Source organism: Argopecten irradians, chromosome 4 (genome assembly GCF_041381155.1).
Source record: "Argopecten irradians isolate NY chromosome 4, Ai_NY, whole genome shotgun sequence".
In the NCBI taxonomy this organism is placed as follows: Eukaryota; Metazoa; Mollusca; class Bivalvia; order Pectinida; family Pectinidae; genus Argopecten; species Argopecten irradians.
This window is the reverse complement of record NC_091137.1, coordinates 4723341-4741799: the sequence shown is the minus strand read 5'-3', so window position 1 is coordinate 4741799 and position 18459 is coordinate 4723341. Positions and strand designations below refer to the sequence as shown.

Below are 18459 nucleotides of genomic sequence, written 5' to 3'. Positions count from 1 at the left end.
TGGTGGCTCAGATCTCAGGTCACCATTTAGGACCTAATCAAACCTTCCTCAAAGTTAAAATTGGTGCGGGGGTTGGAACGCGAATTTGGAGACGATTCCTGGGGGTGTAAACAAAAGTGAAAGAAAAAGAACAATATGCTAGCAAGAATTAGCTCCTACTCACGCTACGAGGACAGCGTGGACACGCCACTATATCTAGTATATATTACAATGATTGTTAAATTCATTACATAAACAAATTGTAATTTGACCAAGCGAAGTAATATGTAAAAGTTAAATTTTATCGGAAAAATCGAAGTGTTTCCCGCTAACAAAAAGTAGCATTCAATACAGCTACAATTTGTAAACAAGGAGTATGGAACTTTTTTTGCAAATCAATCCACGCTGACCTTTTTCCTCAAACAATACAATCAAGTACTAGATTTACCATACTAATCATATAATCAGATTGCTGTATCAAACTTTCTATGAGGTTGGCTCTTTTTAAGATAAGAGAATGACCTTGACCTACATGGTCGCCTTATCTTGCTTTGTTAGAGCTACCAAAATGGCTGACAAACAAGCTCGTACCGTCGCCATTGTGGGCAGGTAGTATAGAGTTATACTTTGTTAAAGTTAAAAGATTTGTTCATAAATAATATGAGAATGTTTTCTATTCAATATGAGTCAAAGTCAGTTATACGGTTTAAACAATTAAAGCATCTATAATTTTGATGTAAATGGTAAAAAATAAAGATTGAAAAAAAAATTTAAAAAAAAAATAGAAACAAACACTGGTTACCATTGAAAATTGTAAAAATTTATGTAATGAGAGAAAGAATGAACTGTTAATGTAAAGTTATTGATATACGTAATGACAAGGCAAAAGGTGATAAACTATGGCGGATTCTTCTGCGACGATTTTCCAAAGGGCACTGTTTTCGTTCTTGTCGCAATGAAATGCTGAAACACATTACATTTAAGTGGTATAATTGGTCGGAACTGGGCAATGGTATTCGCTTCTGGCGGCTGCAGCGTAAGGATTTTCGATAATGATGAAAAGCAAATAGAAAGTGCGCTATCGGCAGTAAAGGAAACATTGGAACAATATGAACGAGATGGTATACTAAAAGGTTCGGATACGGCAGCGGAACAAGTGTCCAGGATTACAGGATGTTCCTCTATCAATGAATGTGTGGCTGGTGCTAATTTTATTATGGTACTTCTTTATTTCAGTTTTATTGTTTCAATTTATAACAAGCAAACAAAAAAAAAACGTTAAAGGTCATTATAGTTGGGATTTGCATTAAAACAACACTTCATTTTACCTCTCTGTGAGAATATAAGAGAGTGTTTCATGAACAAGTCATTTAATATAAAATGTAAAGGAAAGAAAAATATGGAATTCTCACCAATCATTTTACACACAAATACCATTTACATGAAAAATATAACGATACCTGTATGTTTGTAAGATATGCCAAACTACTGCATTATACTAATATTTTGATCTTTTCAACGTATCGGATTTGTAACATAACTTCCTTTACTAGTGCGTGTTTTTTTTTTCTTTTAGAAAGAAAATGGGATATTTATCAAAAGTGTAAAAAATAAGTTTTATAAAAAACGTTTGCAACATCTCTTTCAAAGCCACCATTAGTTCGAGAAAAAGGGTTGTTGCAGGAAGATAGAAAATAATGCTATACTATACAACTTTTTCCTTTTTAACTGACTACAATGTCTATCTAGGAATGCGTGCCAGAGAGGCTGCACACCAAGCGAAGTGTACTCAGCCAGGTAGATCAGTATGTGACTGGAGAGGACGTCATCATTGCCAGTTCTACATCGTCCATATTTGCCTCTGTATTGTCGGAGGGTTTGCAGCACAAACACCAGGTTATAGTAGCCCACCCGGTAGGTTGTTATCGCCTATATGTTATACAATACTACAGAAAACTTTATTTAGTTTTATAGGGGCTGGCAGGTATTGACGCATGCGAACCTCTCCTTAATCTTAATGCATGATCCACGTGTAAAATAAGCCCCTAAAATCTTGACCTCATAGATGTGTTACATGTTTGAGTGATGAATCTTGGAGTAACTCTCTACCCTCAAAAGAATATCAAATGTGCATAGACATATTGTGATTAACATGGTGAATACTACATTCAATTGAAATAAGAATATAAAATGAAGACAGATCCTTAACGGAAGCGCTGACAAGTCCAAATTACTATACAATAAGTAAATATTGATAAAATATTTGTACTTTCCAGTTAAATCCGCCCTATTTCCTGCCGTTTGTGGAAATTGTCCCTGCCCCTTGGACTGACAAGGACATTACAGATCGGACCTGCCAGGTTCTCAGTGAGGTTGGGATGAGCCCAGCGCTCCTCCACAAGGAAACCAAGGGGTTCCTGATCTGTAGGATCCAGCACGCCATTACTGCCGAGTGCTTCAAGCTCATCAGGGTTTGTATTATAGACCTACATTTCATGTTTCATTCCAGTATGATATACAATAGGTAGGACTTCATGCTGGAGTACCATTTCAAACTTGAGTATCCATTGTTTCACTGTAAATTACCTGGTCAACTTTTCCACATGAACACAATCTCCTGACTCTCCTTTTACTTCCACAGGATGGTGTGGTCACGCCTGAAGACATCGACAAACTAATGCCGGACGGTCTAGGCAGGAGGTATGCCTTCCTGGGGCGCTGGAGGCATCCTATCTCAACGCAAACGGTAGGAATTTAGGTGTTTGTACAAATCCGCTTAATATCCGGTGGTGATTAACATTATTTGATGCATTCCTCTATTAAGGCACCAGTGCAGGATTGGAATAATAAACAAATGTATCATCATCTGAAGTCGTCTGAAGGTAGTCTTATTTTATATTTGATATTAATAGTACACATCATATTATAGCTTCTCAATTTGTAACAGGGATGAAGGACTTTTGCGATCGCTATGGAGATAACCTGTACGAGCTGCAGCAGGATTTCGGTCCTCCCATCAAGCTGGCTGGTACACCCCTAGACGTTATCGAGGCGGATATAGGTAAGCGTATCCCTTTGGAGCAGATCCAGCAAAAACGGGACTGGAGGGACAAACGTCTGGCTGAACTCGACATGTTTATAAATAAAACGAAAACGTGTCTATAATAAAAGCATGGTTAAATGTCAAGATGATTCTTCATGTATATTATAGGAATAAAAAGTTTCACAGATTTTGGCTTGTTTGTCTTCTTTTTTCTTTCATTTTTATAGGGTTTTTTCGCGAAGATATTACGACTATATATATATCTGAAATACAGATATGACGCTTATCTTTTGAAAATCAAGGCATTTAACGTTTTTGATTCCCAATACCTCACTCATTCGAATTCCTATATGCTACAAATCAAATAGTTCTTTCTGTGTATCTTGGTCATGTAGAGGTTGTGATTTTTTTTCCTATTTCAAACATCTTTATTTATATTCCTGGTCTTTTTTAATCAATGAGAATGACCATACATTTTAAGCACTACAACTTAAATCAAGATACAAAACATGTCCATATATTTCTATCACTTAATTTTATTTATTTTTTCATTTTACAAACATAATGTATCCACCACAATATAGTTACTCTTACTTGTCCTGTACCACATTCTCGGATCATCACACACCACATTCACTGATCATCAAACACCACATTCACTGATCATCAAACACCACATTCACTGATCATCAAACACCACATTCACTGATCATCAAACACCACATTCACTGATCATCAAACACCACATTCACTGATCATCAAACACCACATTCACTGATCATCAAACGAAACCAAACATAAATTTATCATTACATTCACCATTCAAACTTTTTATCCTTATAAATTTATCTTTACATTCTCCATTCAAACTTTTTTATCCTTACAAATTTATCTTTACATTCATCATTCAACTTTTTATCCTCATAAATTTATCTTTACATTTATCATTCAAATTTTTCATTCTTACAATTTATCTTTACATTCACCATTCAAATTTTTTATCCTTACAAATTTATTTTTACATTGCAAAGCCCTCGTGGAAATAACTCTTTCAAGGGAGACAATTATAGATATATCCCTTCACAGAGGGCCATAAATGTGTTATAATATGCATAGAAAATAAAGAGTTTCTACTCTGAGCTTGCTCTTGCAAAGTTATGAACAGGATTTTAATGTTAAATCTTTTTGTGAGAGTACTTTATTTATGCAATGCCTGTTCAATATGGGAGATAACTCTTTATCACATGATCCACCTGATATCGAGTGATTTCGCCCGTGTAATAATTTTGCTTATGTCACTAGTGTTATATGACCTGGAGCGATTTTCATTGGCTGAAAATTCATTGTGATGTCAGACAGAAACAATAAAATGATGTCAGGAAAATGACGTGACATCAGGATTACAAGAACGGCAGGATAAAATGGCGGTCTCAGCTGGATTTTCGACAAACATTTTGACATAAAATTCTTTGCTATGTAGGTTTTTGTAGATATGTGATAAAAAGTATCTGAAATTCGTGTTCATTTCATATGAGATTTTATGAAACTCGTCGAAGTTTTAATTTTGCTGGCCAAGGCTCGCAAAAATGAAAACTTCTTAGACTCGTTTCATAAAATCTCATATGAAATGAACAATTCTGTAAGATCCTGTATGTATAACAAATCCAAGGTTTTGAATTAAACCTTTTTCTATCTAACCTCAGATCAGAATATCACTGAATTAAAATACATTACCTAAAGAGGTTCTGTTTATTCTCATTTTCAAGTTAAGAACTTTACACAGGATATAATGTAAACAAATATTACTTTTGTAATCCTCCATGGTAAATAAAACACAAAACTATCATATCTATATTTAGCTAAAAAAAAATTGGATAATTAAACACATGTATGAATAACGAAATACACTGCTATCTGACCATAATTTGTTATATCAGAAATAGAAATGAGGCATGATTTGTGGAAAAAAAGTTTTAGGATAGATGCAATATTTCTTAAATTTTTGGCTTTGTAATAATTTTTTTAATATAAAGAGGTAGGCTTATATTCAAATACCAAAATGTAAACCTGCATGCACAAGTAAATGATATATCATTTTTGCTGCCTTTAGAAGCTAATCTGAATAGATTTGGGATCATTACAAAAGCATTGGGAGACTTTGCCTCTATCAAGTGACCTACAGGGTAATTAAGATATGCAGCACAAAGTTCGGAGATAATATTTGTGATAGTAAGTTGAGAGGAAACCAGAGGGACGATCTACCTTAAGTGAACATTCCTGACAAATGGTTCAGGAATACAGGTAAATAGATGATCCTATATCAGCTCATTGGTTATGTCCAGGAAAGAGCTTTGCATCAAAGCAATTTAAAGTCCATGTTTTCCAGTCTCCTGTGGAGCCACAGTCTTAGGTAAAATTTGTCTACACAGCTTACACTGTACCTTACTACCATAAAGTACAATATATTTACTTGTATGTAGACATTCCGTTGTAGCTGTTGTCAGTAGCCGCCCTTGTTATTGCGTTGGTCAATGCCTCTTGTGATAAAAAAGAGTTGCGTCCCTTTGTTCATGATTCTCTTCTCCACAAGGACAGACCTTCCCATCAATCATCGTCCTGGACATTCTGAGTCATTGCTGCATTAACCATAGTAGCTAGATCTTCATTGCTTGATTTCAGTCGCTCTCCTAAATGTGTAACAGATTATTTGTTTTTACACATGGAAAAAAATAAAATAAAAACAAAATGCAGAATAAAAATGATTTTTCTGGTTGTACCAAAACACTTTTGCTTCGTTAATTAGATGTTTATCTTCATCTAAGTATTTTTTCTCTAATGAAAAAAAAAATATCATACTGCATTTGATACTGCACTTGTAAAAAACAAATTTTTGAATTGATTTTAAATGTACTTAAACTTATGTTTGGTTTAAATTTTTAAAAACAGACCAATGATAATAATATGAATAACATTGATAGAACCTATAGAACATCTGCATCCTGTACATATGTATTAGTTCTGCTGTACTTACGTATTAGTTCTGCTGCACTTACGTATTAGTTCTGCTGTACTTACGTATTAGTTCTGCTGTACTTACGTATTAGTTCTGCTGTACTTACGTATTAGTTCTGCTGTACTTACGTATTAGTTCTGCTGTACTTACGTATTAGTTCTGCTGTACTTACGTATTAGTTCTGCTGTACTTACACATTAGTTCTGCTGTACTTACGTATTAGTACTGCTGTACTTACGTATTAGTTCTGCTACTTACGTATTAGTTCTGCTGTACTTACGTATTAGTTCTGCTATAGCTCTTTGAGTCCTCTTTTCTAATTTTTCTAATTTCTTAGCTACATCCCGCTTTAAATCCCAATCTGGCTTTCTAGGGGCCAAGTTCATTATATCCTACAAATCAAAAACACAAAATCAGTCAATCATTCTCTGGACCAGTAATCATTCTTCAACTATATCACATCAAGGATTTATAAGTGAGAAGGATTCGTCACTGTCTCTTTACACTACTAAACACCACTCGAGAAGCCTATGAACCGGGAATAAAAACCATTTTTCTAAACAAATTATTTTCTTACCAAGTCAAACAAAACACCAATGTAAAGTTAATTAAAATTCCCAATGCTTAGTACTTGCTTTAAGAACAGAAGATTTTTTTTCATTAAAAAAAAATGACAGCTCATGAAATGACAGCACGCTTCAGAAAGTAAGTTAGTAAGTCTAGCACCCACAAGCTACATCAAAGGCTGCGCCAACGGATAAGAAAGGAAAATCAGGCGTCGCCCAACGTCACAGTCAGTGCATAAACACAAAAGCTCATGTGCCGTACTTGCCCAAAATGCAGTGTGACTTATCCTTCTCATATACATTCTTGATCACATTTAATGCACAACATCCTCAGGTATATAAATCTGGGGAATAGAGTCTAAATCATATCTATGGTAGATATAAAGGATCTTACATGAGTGGCTATGTGATATGAAATTTATCAAAAGAGTGCAATAATTTGAACTGCCAAGAGCCTTTAGGCGAGTGGCATATCAGATTATTTAATGAGTTTGATAAATTTCAATATCACATCGTCATGAGTGTAAGATTCTATTTATCACATAGCTTTTAATAATAGAAATATAAGTGAAACTTTAAATTAAAGTAAACTAGAGGTCCCATGTTTGAACGAAGGCAGTGATTATATGTATATAAATTTCTGTGCTCTGTTACATGAAGGTAACTGTAAACTTTAACCTAGGTCAAACCATTAACACAACATGTGCCAGTCAAGTAACTATAACCACTATTACCGGTATATATTTTTAGTCACTAACCACTATTATATACTTGAAAATGTAAATATAGCAAAAATTTATCACCTGCATTCATTTTACTGCTATATAGTATTTTGGTTATAATGAGACGATCAGTTTAATGATACTTTACCCTTGAACATCTGTATTATTTGTTTAACATAACACTTAACTTCTCCTACAACTTCCTTTAGTATTATTTGTTTAACATAATACTTACCACTTCTCCCACAACTTCCTTTAGTATTATTTGTTTAACATAATACTTACCACTTCTCCCACAACTTCCTTTGGTATTATTTGTTTAACATAATACTTACCACTTCTCCCACAACTTCCTTTGGTATTATTTGTTTAACATAACACTTACCACTTCTCCCACAACTTCCTTTGGTATTATTTGTTTAACATAACACTTACCACTTCTCCCACAACTTCCTTTGGTATTATTTGTTTAACATAACACTTACCACTTCTCCCACAACTTCCTTTAGTATTATTTGTTTAACATAATACTTACCACTTCTCCCACAACTTCCTTTAGTATTATTTGTTTAACATAACACTTACCACTTCTCCCACAACTTCCTTTGGTATTATTTGTTTAACATAACACTTACCACTTCTCCCACAACTTCCTTTGGTATTATTTGTTTAACATAACACTTACCACTTCTCCCACAACTTCCTTTGGTATTATTTGTTTAACATAACACTTACCACTTCTCCCACAACTTCCTTTGGTATTATTTGTTTAACATAACACTTACCACTTCTCCCACAACTTCCTTTGGTATTATTTGTTTAACATAACACTTACCACTTCTTCCACAACTTCCTTTGGTATTATTTGTTTAACATAACACTTACCACTTCTCCCACAACTTCCTTTGGTATTATTTGTTTAACATAACACTTACCACTTCTCCCACAACTTCCTTTGGTATTATTTGTTTAACATAACACTTACCACTTCTCCCACAACTTCCTTTAGTATTATTTGTTTAACATAACACTTACCACTTCTTCCACACCACAACTTCCTTTATTATTTGTTTAACATAACACTTACCACTTCTCCACAACTTCCTTTGGTATTATTTGTTTAACATAACACTTACCACTTCTCCCACAACTTCCTTTAGTATTATTTGTTTAACATAACACTTACCACTTCTCCCACAACTTCCTTTGGTATTATTTGTTTAACATAATACTTACCACTTACTTCCACAACTTCCTTTGTATTATTTGTTTAACATAACACTTACCACTTCTCCACAACTTCCTTTGGTATTATTTGTTTAACATAACACTTACCACTTCTCCCACAACTTCCTTTAGTATTATTTGTTTAACATAACACTTACCACTTCTTCCCACAACTTCCTTTGGTATTATTTGTTTAACATAACATTACTTAAACTTCTTACCTTACACTTCTCCACAACTTCCTTTGGTATTATTTGTTTAACATAACACTTACCACTTCTCCACAACTTCCTTTGGTATTATTTGTTTAACATAACACTTACCACTTCTCCCACAACTTCCTTTGGTATTATTTGTTTAACATAACACTTACCACTTCTCCACAACTTCCTTTGGTATTATTTGTTTAACATAACACTTACCACTTCTCCCACAACTTCCTTTGGTATTATTTGTTTAACATAACACTTACCACTTCTTCCACAACTTCCTTTAGTATTATTTGTTTAACATAACACTTACCACTTCTCCCACAACTTCCTTTGGTATTATTTGTTTAACATAACACTTACCACTTCTCCCACAACTTCCTTTGTATTATTTTTAACAAACTTACACTTCTCACAACTTCCTTTGTATTATTTGTTTAACATAACACTTACCACTTCTTCCCACAACTTCCTTTAGTATTATTTGTTTAACATAACACTTACCACTTCTTCCACAACTTCCTTTAGGTATTATTTGTTTAACATAACACTTACCACTTCTCCCACAACTTCCTTTGGTATTATTTGTTTAACATAACACTTACCACTTCTCCCACAACTTCCTTTAGTATTATTTGTTTAACATAACACTTACCACTTCTCCACAACTTCCTTTAGTATTATTTGTTTAACATAATACTTACCACTTCTCCCACAACTTCCTTTAGTATTATTTGTTTAACATAACACTTACCACTTCTCCACAACTTCCTTTAGTATTATTTGTTTAACATAAACTTACCACTTCTCCCACAACTTCCTTTAGTATTATTTGTTTAACATAATACTTACCACTTCTCCACAACTTCCTTTGTATTATTTGTTTAACATAATACTTACCACTTCTTCCACAACTTCCTTTAGTATTATTTGTTTAACATAACACTTACCACTTCTTCCACAACTTCCTTTAGTATTATTTGTTTAACATAAACATTACCACTTCTTCCACAACTTCCTTTAGTATTATTTGTTTAATAAACTTACCACTAACAACTTCCTACCACTTCTTCTCACAACTTCCTTTGGTATTATTTGTTTAACATAATACTTACCACTTCTCCCACAACTTCCTTTGTATTATTTGTTTAACATAAACTTACCACTTCTTCCACAACTTCCTTTGGTATTATTTGTTTAACATAATACTTACCACTTCTCCCACAACTTCCTTTAGTATTATTTGTTTAACATAACACTTACCACTTCTTCCACAACTTCCTTTAGTATTATTTGTTTAACATAATACTTACCACTTCTCCCACAACTTCCTTTAGTATTATTTGTTTAACATAAACTTACCACTTCTCCCACAACTTCCTTTAGTATTATTTGTTTAACATAACACTTACCACTTCTCCCACAACTTCCTTTAGTATTATTTGTTTAACATAATACTTACCACTTCTCCCACAACTTCCTTTAGTATTATTTGTTTAACATAACACTTACCACTTCTTCCACAACTTCCTTTAGTATTATTTGTTTAACATAACACTTACCACTATCTTCCACAACTTCCTTTAGTATTATTTGTTTAACATAATACTTACCACTTCTTCCACAACTTCCTTTAGGATTATTTGTTTAACATAACACTTACCACTTCTTCCCACAACTTCCTTTAGTATTATTTGTTTAACATAACACTTACCACTTCTCCCACAACTTCCTTTAGGTATTATTTGTTTAACATAAACTTACCACTACTTCCACAACTTCCTTTAGTATTATTTGTTTAACATAATACTTACCACTTCTCCCACAACTTCCTTTGGTATTATTTGTTTAACATAATACTTACCACTTCTCCCACAACTTCCTTTGGTATTATTTGTTTAACATAACACTTACCACTTCTCCACAACTTCCTTTGGTATTATTTGTTTAACATAATACTTACCACTTCTCCCACAACTTCCTTTAGTATTATTTGTTTAACATAATACTTACCACTTCTCCCACAACTTCCTTTAGTATTATTTGTTTAACATAATACTTACCACTTCTCCCACAACTTCCTTTAGTATTATTTGTTTAACATAACACTTACCACTTCTTCCACAACTTCCTTTAGTATTATTTGTTTAACATAATACTTACCACTTCTCCCACAACTTCCTTTAGTATTATTTGTTTAACATAATACTTACCACTTCTCCCACAACTTCCTTTGGTATTATTTGTTTAACATAACACTTACCACTTCTTCCACAACTTCCTTTGGTATTATTTGTTTAACATAACACTTACCACTTCTCCCACAACTTCCTTTCACAACTTCCTTTGGTATTATTTGTTTAACATAATACTTACCACTTCTCCCACAACTTCCTTTGGTATTATTTGTTTAACATAACACTTACCACTTCTTCCACAACTTCCTTTGGTATTATTTGTTTAACATAACACTTACCACTTCTCCCACAACTTCCTTTGGTATTATTTGTTTAACATAAACTTACCACTTCTCCACAACTTCCTTTGTATTATTTGTTTAACACTTACCACTTCTTCCACAACTTCTTTGCAGTAGATGCTTCTAATTGAGACTGAATTTTCTCTGTAACTGAACACAACAAAAAGCTGTATAAATGTAAAATGAAATTTATAATTTTGTACCTACATACATTTCACATTTTATATACTCTACATTAACATTTTACCACTATGTAACTTGATGCGACAAGAATTGAAATCATTCTTGCCATCTTGAGAATGCAGTAATTAGAAATGTCAGTGCAGTATACACATTGAGCATACAATTATGCTGCATAGTATAACTTTTGTACATGTACTTAATAAATTAATTAAACATGTTGTGCAAGAGCCCACCACTACATTGGAAGAGAATTATAGAATTATAATTAGTAGATAATTTTGCACATTCATTATATAATCACAAAATTGATCAAATAAACACAGAGGATCTTACATGAGTGGCAATGTGATAGGAAATTTATCAAACAAGTTCAATATTTTGATATACAACGCGCCTATTTATCACATAACTTTTATCAATAGAAATATATAAAACAGTAGAAATCCGGCTCAGATGTGAATTTCTGTCTACTGAGACATTCAGTCAAAGACATCAACACTAAATGTGATGTTATGATAGTGCTATTACACATGTGTCTTATGATATATATGGCATGGTTGGACAGGCCAGTTATAAGATAAAATTTCTTTATGCATATATAGTTTTTGATGATATTTTAGACATAAGGAATAAGAGGAGACAGTTAAATCCATCCTCAATTTATATATCCTACCATCTGCTGGCTTTGCTGCTGGGATTTTCTGTTCCTTTAAATTGTCATCTTGTGGCTTGTAACTTCTGAATACAGGTCTACAAAAAAAACAAGACATGCCAGAGGGATCTTGGCGCCCACCCAATAATGATCTCTGTCTGACATGTGACAGAGGAATGATGATGGTGGGTATCAGATGGTGGGATAAAAAAATAAACAAGGCTTACAAACACAGTGAAATGTAATCCAAATATTAATGCACTTGCGCCCGTTGACGTGTCAATAAAACAAGAGATCCCAGAGGGATCTTGGCGCCCACCAAAGAATGATCTATATCTGACAAAGGAAAGATGGATTTTTTCTCTACTTTTTAAACTTTTTCAAACATACTACTTATAAAATTTGAGACAGATCGCTTCAGTACCTTTTGAGAAATAGAGGTAACAAACTTCAACTATCAAAATCCAAGATGACTCCTTGGCGGCCATCTTGTTGATCAATTGGTCCCAAATCACAATATGCACAACTAGGGCCCTAGGGGAACCTACATGTGAAATTTGAGAAAGATCCATTCAATACTTTCTGAGAAATAGCGATAACAAACTTTGAATATAAAAATCCAAGATGGCTGCCTGGCAGCAATTTTGTTGACCGATCGGTCCCAAATCACAATATGCACAGCTAGGGCCCTAGAGGAACCTACATATGAATTTTGAGACAGATCCCTTCAGTACTTTCTGAGAAATAGCGATAACAAACTTTGAATAACAAAATCCAAGATGGCTGCCTGACGGCCATCTTGTTGACCGATCGGTCCCAAAATGCAATATGCACAACTAGGTCCCTAGGGGAACCTACATATTAAATTTAAGACAGATCCCTTCATTTCTATCTGAGAAAGAGCCATAACAAACTTTAACTATCAAATCCAAGATGGCGGCCTGACGGCCATCTTGTTCACCGATTGGTCCAAAAATGCAAAATGCACAACAAGGGCCCTAGGGGAACCTACATATTAAATTTAAGAAAGATCCCTTCAGCACTTCTTGAGAAATAGGGATATCAAACCTTAACTATCAAAATCCAAGATTGCCGCCTGGCGGCCATCTTGTTTTACCTATCAGCCTCAAAATCTGTATGGCACAAACAGGGACCAAGGTTACCCTCCATGTGCAGTTTGAACAAAATATATTCAGTAGTTCTCAAGAAATATCAATAACAAACTTCAACTGCCAAAATCTTGTTTTTCCGATCAGCTTAAAAATCTGTATGGCACAACTTGGGACCAAGGGTAACCTCCATGTGAAGTTTGAACAAAATCCCTTCAGTAGTTCTCAAGAAATATCGATAACAAACTTCAACTGCCAAAATCAAAGATGGCTGCCTGGCGGCCATCTTGTTTTCCCGATCAGCCTCAAAATCTGTATGGCACAACTAGGGACCAAGGGTAAACTTCATGTGAAGTTTGAACAAAATCCCCTCAGTAGTTCTCAAGAAATATCGATAACAAACTTCCAACTGCCAAAATCAAAGATGGCTGCCTGGCGGCCATCTTGTTTTTCCGATCAGCCTCAAAATCTGTATGGCACAAATATGGACCAAGGGGACCCTCCATGTGAAGTTTGAACAAAATACCTTCAGTAGTTCTCAAGAAATACCGATAACAAACTTCAACTGCCAAAATCAAAGATGGCTGCCTGGCGGCCATCTTGTTTTTCCGATCAGCCTCAAAATCTGTATGGCACAAATATGGACCATGTGAAGTTTGAACAAAATCCCTGCAGCAGTTTTTAAGAAATAGTGATAACAAGCATTGTTTACGGACGGACGGCGGACAACGGACGACGGACCACGGACGCAGGGCGATTTGAATAGCCCACCATCTGATGATGGTGGGCTAAAAAACAACATGTGAATAGCCACTTAGCTATATATATCAATTTTAGATGTATTATAGATGTATCGAGCTATATAGGTTGATGGGCAGAGTGTTCTGGACCTGTTGAATAATAATCCAATGACTAATGTTCAAGGACTGTGTATAGGATGTGTGCCTTGAAGTGCTGGACTGTTTTCGATTGTAAAGTCCCACATGGGCTTGTGCTGTCATGTGTTTTAACTATGTACCGACGCCCGACTTTAGATTAAATTTATTTGACTTGACTTGTGCTTTGTACTGCTGCTAGCTACCCGTAAGAGATTGCATTGTGTAATTGTATTTGGGAAAAAGGAGTATTTGTACATGTCTTTGGTAGCAGACATATGTCTAAATGTGTGTGGGTGTGCCTGTCTCGTTCTGCTGTCTGTTTTTGCGAGTATTTGTGTGTTGACTGTGACTAGTTTGTGTGTGATTTTGTTCAGAAGTATAAGTCTTGACTGTATTCTGCATGTGTGTAGTGATGGTAGTTTTAGTTGGTGTATCATGTCTGTTACTGAACTTGTATTGTGATATATGCGTTATAATTTTTCTATTTGTGTGATCTGGTGTATGTGGTAGGGTGACACCCTTATATCCCTACGGCCTAATAGTCCGAAGGCATGTTAGTCCTAAGGTCCAATAGTCCGAAAGCCCTTTATTCTGAAGGCTCAATAGTCTGAAGGCAGGGATCAATCTAGGTTTTGGGGGAAACTACCCTTTTTCAAAATGGGGAAAAGTTTGGCAAAATATAGGGGAATTTGAATCTTCTTATTTTGGCCCAAAATTATATGGATTTTGACGAAAAAGTACTGTAAAACAACTGAATTTTTTTTAGATTTAGTTAAGCAATATTTTAAGCTCAATAATGAAAAATTTGAGTTAATCATAAAATATGCAGTAGCTGTATGATAAATATGAAGAAATTTGCAAACAAAAGTCTAAAAAAAATCAATGAAAAATAAGTCACAGGGGAAATCACAGGGGAAATTTTGTTACAAAAAAGGTAATTTTTTAGCTTCAAATGGGGAATTTTTAAATCTTCAGGGGAATTTTAGGCTAGATGGGAATTCATTCCTTGAGGGGAAATTTACCCATAAACGGTAATAAATCAGAGCTAGATTGATGCCTGGAAGGCCTGTTAGTCCGAAGGCCCAATAGTCTGAAAGCCCTTTAGTCCGAAGGCCCGATAGTCGGACGGTCCGATAGTCGGACGGTCCAATAGTCTGAAGGCCCGTTAGTCCGAAGGTCCAATAGTCCAAAAATTAGTAAATATTGCAAGTTATAGAGTTGTTATAATTAACGTACATGACATATTTTGACGAAAACATTTTTCGGCACTGCTGATCGTCCTTTCTTTATGGAGTATTGCAAGGTCAAAATTACATCATTTAAAAAATGATAATAAAAAAATAACATCTTTCATTTTATAGGATATCTCATAAGCATACATTCTATGAATTATCAAACAAACATACAAGCTTTAAGATGGCCGATTGTTAGCCTTTTGTACACTGTATTGCATTAGGATTAACAAATTGCTCCATGAATAAATGATGTATATAATCAAATCCTACCGAAAAATGACCTTTATTATAGCAGTAAACATTGTTATATTGAACAATATATACATGTATTTAACGACTTATTTTTGCTTCCCCTTTCTTTAGCTTGTTTATTCTACCCATAATGACGGAAATGGTCGGCTTAATGATATTTTGGAGGAAAATATTAAACAGGATTGCATTGTACATAAATTATTACTCTTTAATATCAGATACGTTTACGTATTTCAAGATTATGCTCTTTTTCAAAATTTGCTACATTTTGTTGTTTATTATCATTTTCCGTATCAAATCTATAATGTCACATATATGTAAGTATACCTTAGCAAGTTTACAACAAATCTTTTGCATCGAAAACTGTAATTAACGTTTGTTTCATTTCAAGTACTGTTCGCATATAAATTCCAGTTCTGTTTTCGGATAGGGCCTTCGGACTAACAGGCCTTAGGACTAATGGGCCTTCGGACTAACAGGCCTTAGGACTAATGGGCCGTAGGGATGTAAAGCCATTCAGGCTGACGTCACACTGGTCAGAAGAAAAGATTAGGCCACGCCCACTGGTGGTCTAAATTGGCTTGGGTTAAGTAGAGACATGTAGTGAGAAAAATACAGGTAAGCTGATTACTACCGACACAGAAATGTCAGCGAAAATTGGAAGACATCATTGGAAAGGGAATAACCCCATCTCCATTTTGGTGTATGACATTTAAGGATTGGTCCGAAAATATGGAAGAAATCATTAATTAAAAATTTACACTGTACAGTAATACAAAGCCAAACCACCAAAGTTAGACCACCAGTGGGCGGAGCTTAACTGGCCACTGTGACGTCACTAATTACTGTATGAATGGGCTGTTGTAGGTGTCCCATACGGAAAGAGCAGTATTCCACTTTGTGCCTCGTGAGTGCCTCTTATGCTTGTCCTTTTTTGTGTGGTGAGTTGATTTTTAGGTAGTGTTTCAGAAAGCTGAGCGATTTATTTGCATTTGAAGTGATGTTGTGAATGTTTATGCAGGTTGGGCACATGTAAATTTATTGCTATTATAGCGATATATAGCTAAAATAGCTATTTATAGCTATACAAAACTGACGGTAAACAATATTTTTTAAGATAAAAATGCTTTCCCTCAAAACCGACTCCTGAAACTTGCAGTGATTGTTTAATAACGATCATTCAAACATATTGAAAGCAGTTTTGATGAGGTATAATTAAGCTAATTAAGTTAATAATTGCTCTATTGTTTCGAACGAAAAGTGGTTGCATAGTGTTCAAATTATCCTTTTACACATTCCCTGCAAGTTTCAGGAGTCGGTTTTGAGCGCAAGCATTTTATCTCCAGAAATGTTGTTTTTCGCTAGTTTTGTATAGCTATAAATAGCAATTATAGCTATATATATCGCCATAATAGCAATACATTTACATGTGCACAACATGTTTATGTGTTTGCCCCAGCATACAAAAATGTAGGTTGTTGCAGTGTAACCCCTAAGTTAGTAAGCTGTCGTGAACACGTTTTAATGTGTGATTTTCTTACTCCCAAAACACGAAAGTCGACTGTCAAGTCGTTTTTTTATCATACATTATTTTGCTGACAGTCGACGCGACTCTGGAAGTGTCGATGTCAGCAGATCTACACGTCTGTTCAAACAAAGTAAGATGAACACTCACTTCGGCAAGGCCTCCTTTTCGTCTGTTTCCATTTCATCATCGCCTGGGCTGGTGGTTTGGTTCTGTTTTGCTTTCAGAGCTCTAAGTCTTTCTTTTCTTTTCCTTGCAGCCTCCTCCATAGAGCCAACCGACGCCATGCTTTCGTTTTCACTAAGTTATTCACAAGCTCACCATTGTAAACAATATTTGCGTCAAATTCAAACGTTTTAATGACGTCATTACTAAATGTAGGTCCGAACGGATGTGTGTGTTTGTGTATCCGGAAAACGGTAAGTTATATGAGAAATACAGTACAGTAAAGTTCCTGTAAACATGCTGAAAAGAAACTTTTAAAATATTTTTGCTGCTGAAAATGGATAATAAACAACCTGAGATCGATGACGTCGACGGTCATCGTATTATTCAAAGGAATATATAAATAGATAATCGAGTAAAACAAAACGAAGGACTGCGCTCTTATAAAATACCAAAAAAAAACATGTCATTGATGAGTAAGCCGTGTTTTTCTTTACTTTATATACTGCTTGCCAAAACATATTGGTTTGACGTGGTGTGTTTGGGTACGTGTACATTCTAGATCCAGAGAATGGTAATGGCGTACTTGTATTAGTATTTTATTTGTACATGACCAGTTATAAACACTGGCGCACGTATTTTGTTTTTGATCAAGATATAATAGATGTAGTATTCTCTGAAGTCTAATTACCAACACACGCTGTCAGAATATTATTTTACAGTACAAATGCCCGTGGTTATAAAGTGTAAGTTATACATACAACATGTATGTGTTGTGTTTAATGATCATTTCCAGGAGCGTATAGGAAGTGGGGGTCGGGGGGGGGGCAATTGGCCCCCCGTTCCCCAGAACGGGGGGCAAACATGTCAAATATGTCATTTGAAATGTTCTAAAAATGCACAATTGAAAGAAAAAATGTCCCCCTGCACATTTTTGTACTTCATTTTAGAAAATTTTCCGCTGCGCAGCGCGTTTACTAAAACGTTCAAGCACGTATAACTGTCAGTGTTCAAATCTTTAATAACGAAAATTCAATACACACGAACTAGATTAAAATGTCCATCAAGGGATTATACTATTTCAAAAAATGCTTCTTAAAAGATTAAATTGTTTATATGTCTTAACAAGATAATCAATTCATTGTTATTTTGAGTTACACAACAATGTGCCAATGGTGTGAATCCGTCACTCACAATTATCATTTTTAAATGCAGGTGAAAA

The 18459-nt window shown here is 34.7% G+C and overlaps 1 protein-coding gene, 1 long non-coding RNA gene and 1 pseudogene across 3 annotated transcripts in view; 2 read left to right on the top strand and 1 right to left on the bottom strand.

The window, feature by feature from the left end:
* The first annotated feature begins 92 nt into the window (after window positions 1-92).
* LOC138320414 (lambda-crystallin-like) lies at window positions 93-3210 on the top strand (annotated as a pseudogene).
* Window positions 3211-3538: 328 nt separating this feature from the next.
* On the bottom strand, window positions 3539-17409 carry LOC138320411 (coiled-coil domain-containing protein 12-like). The gene is given in 6 exon segments (XM_069263372.1): window positions 3539-5709; window positions 6316-6427; window positions 11328-11353; window positions 11356-11388; window positions 12095-12171; window positions 17223-17409. Coding segments are annotated over 6 exon segments (468 nt in total). The 5' UTR covers window positions 17360-17409; the 3' UTR covers window positions 3539-5626.
* LOC138320412 (uncharacterized) overlaps window positions 17351-18459 on the top strand; it is a 9227-nt gene continuing 8118 nt past the window's right edge. For both annotated transcript variants that reach the window (XR_011208181.1, XR_011208180.1), the window contains exon 1: window positions 17351-17491. This is a non-coding gene — a long non-coding RNA (uncharacterized lncRNA). The remainder of the gene's footprint in view (window positions 17492-18459) is intronic.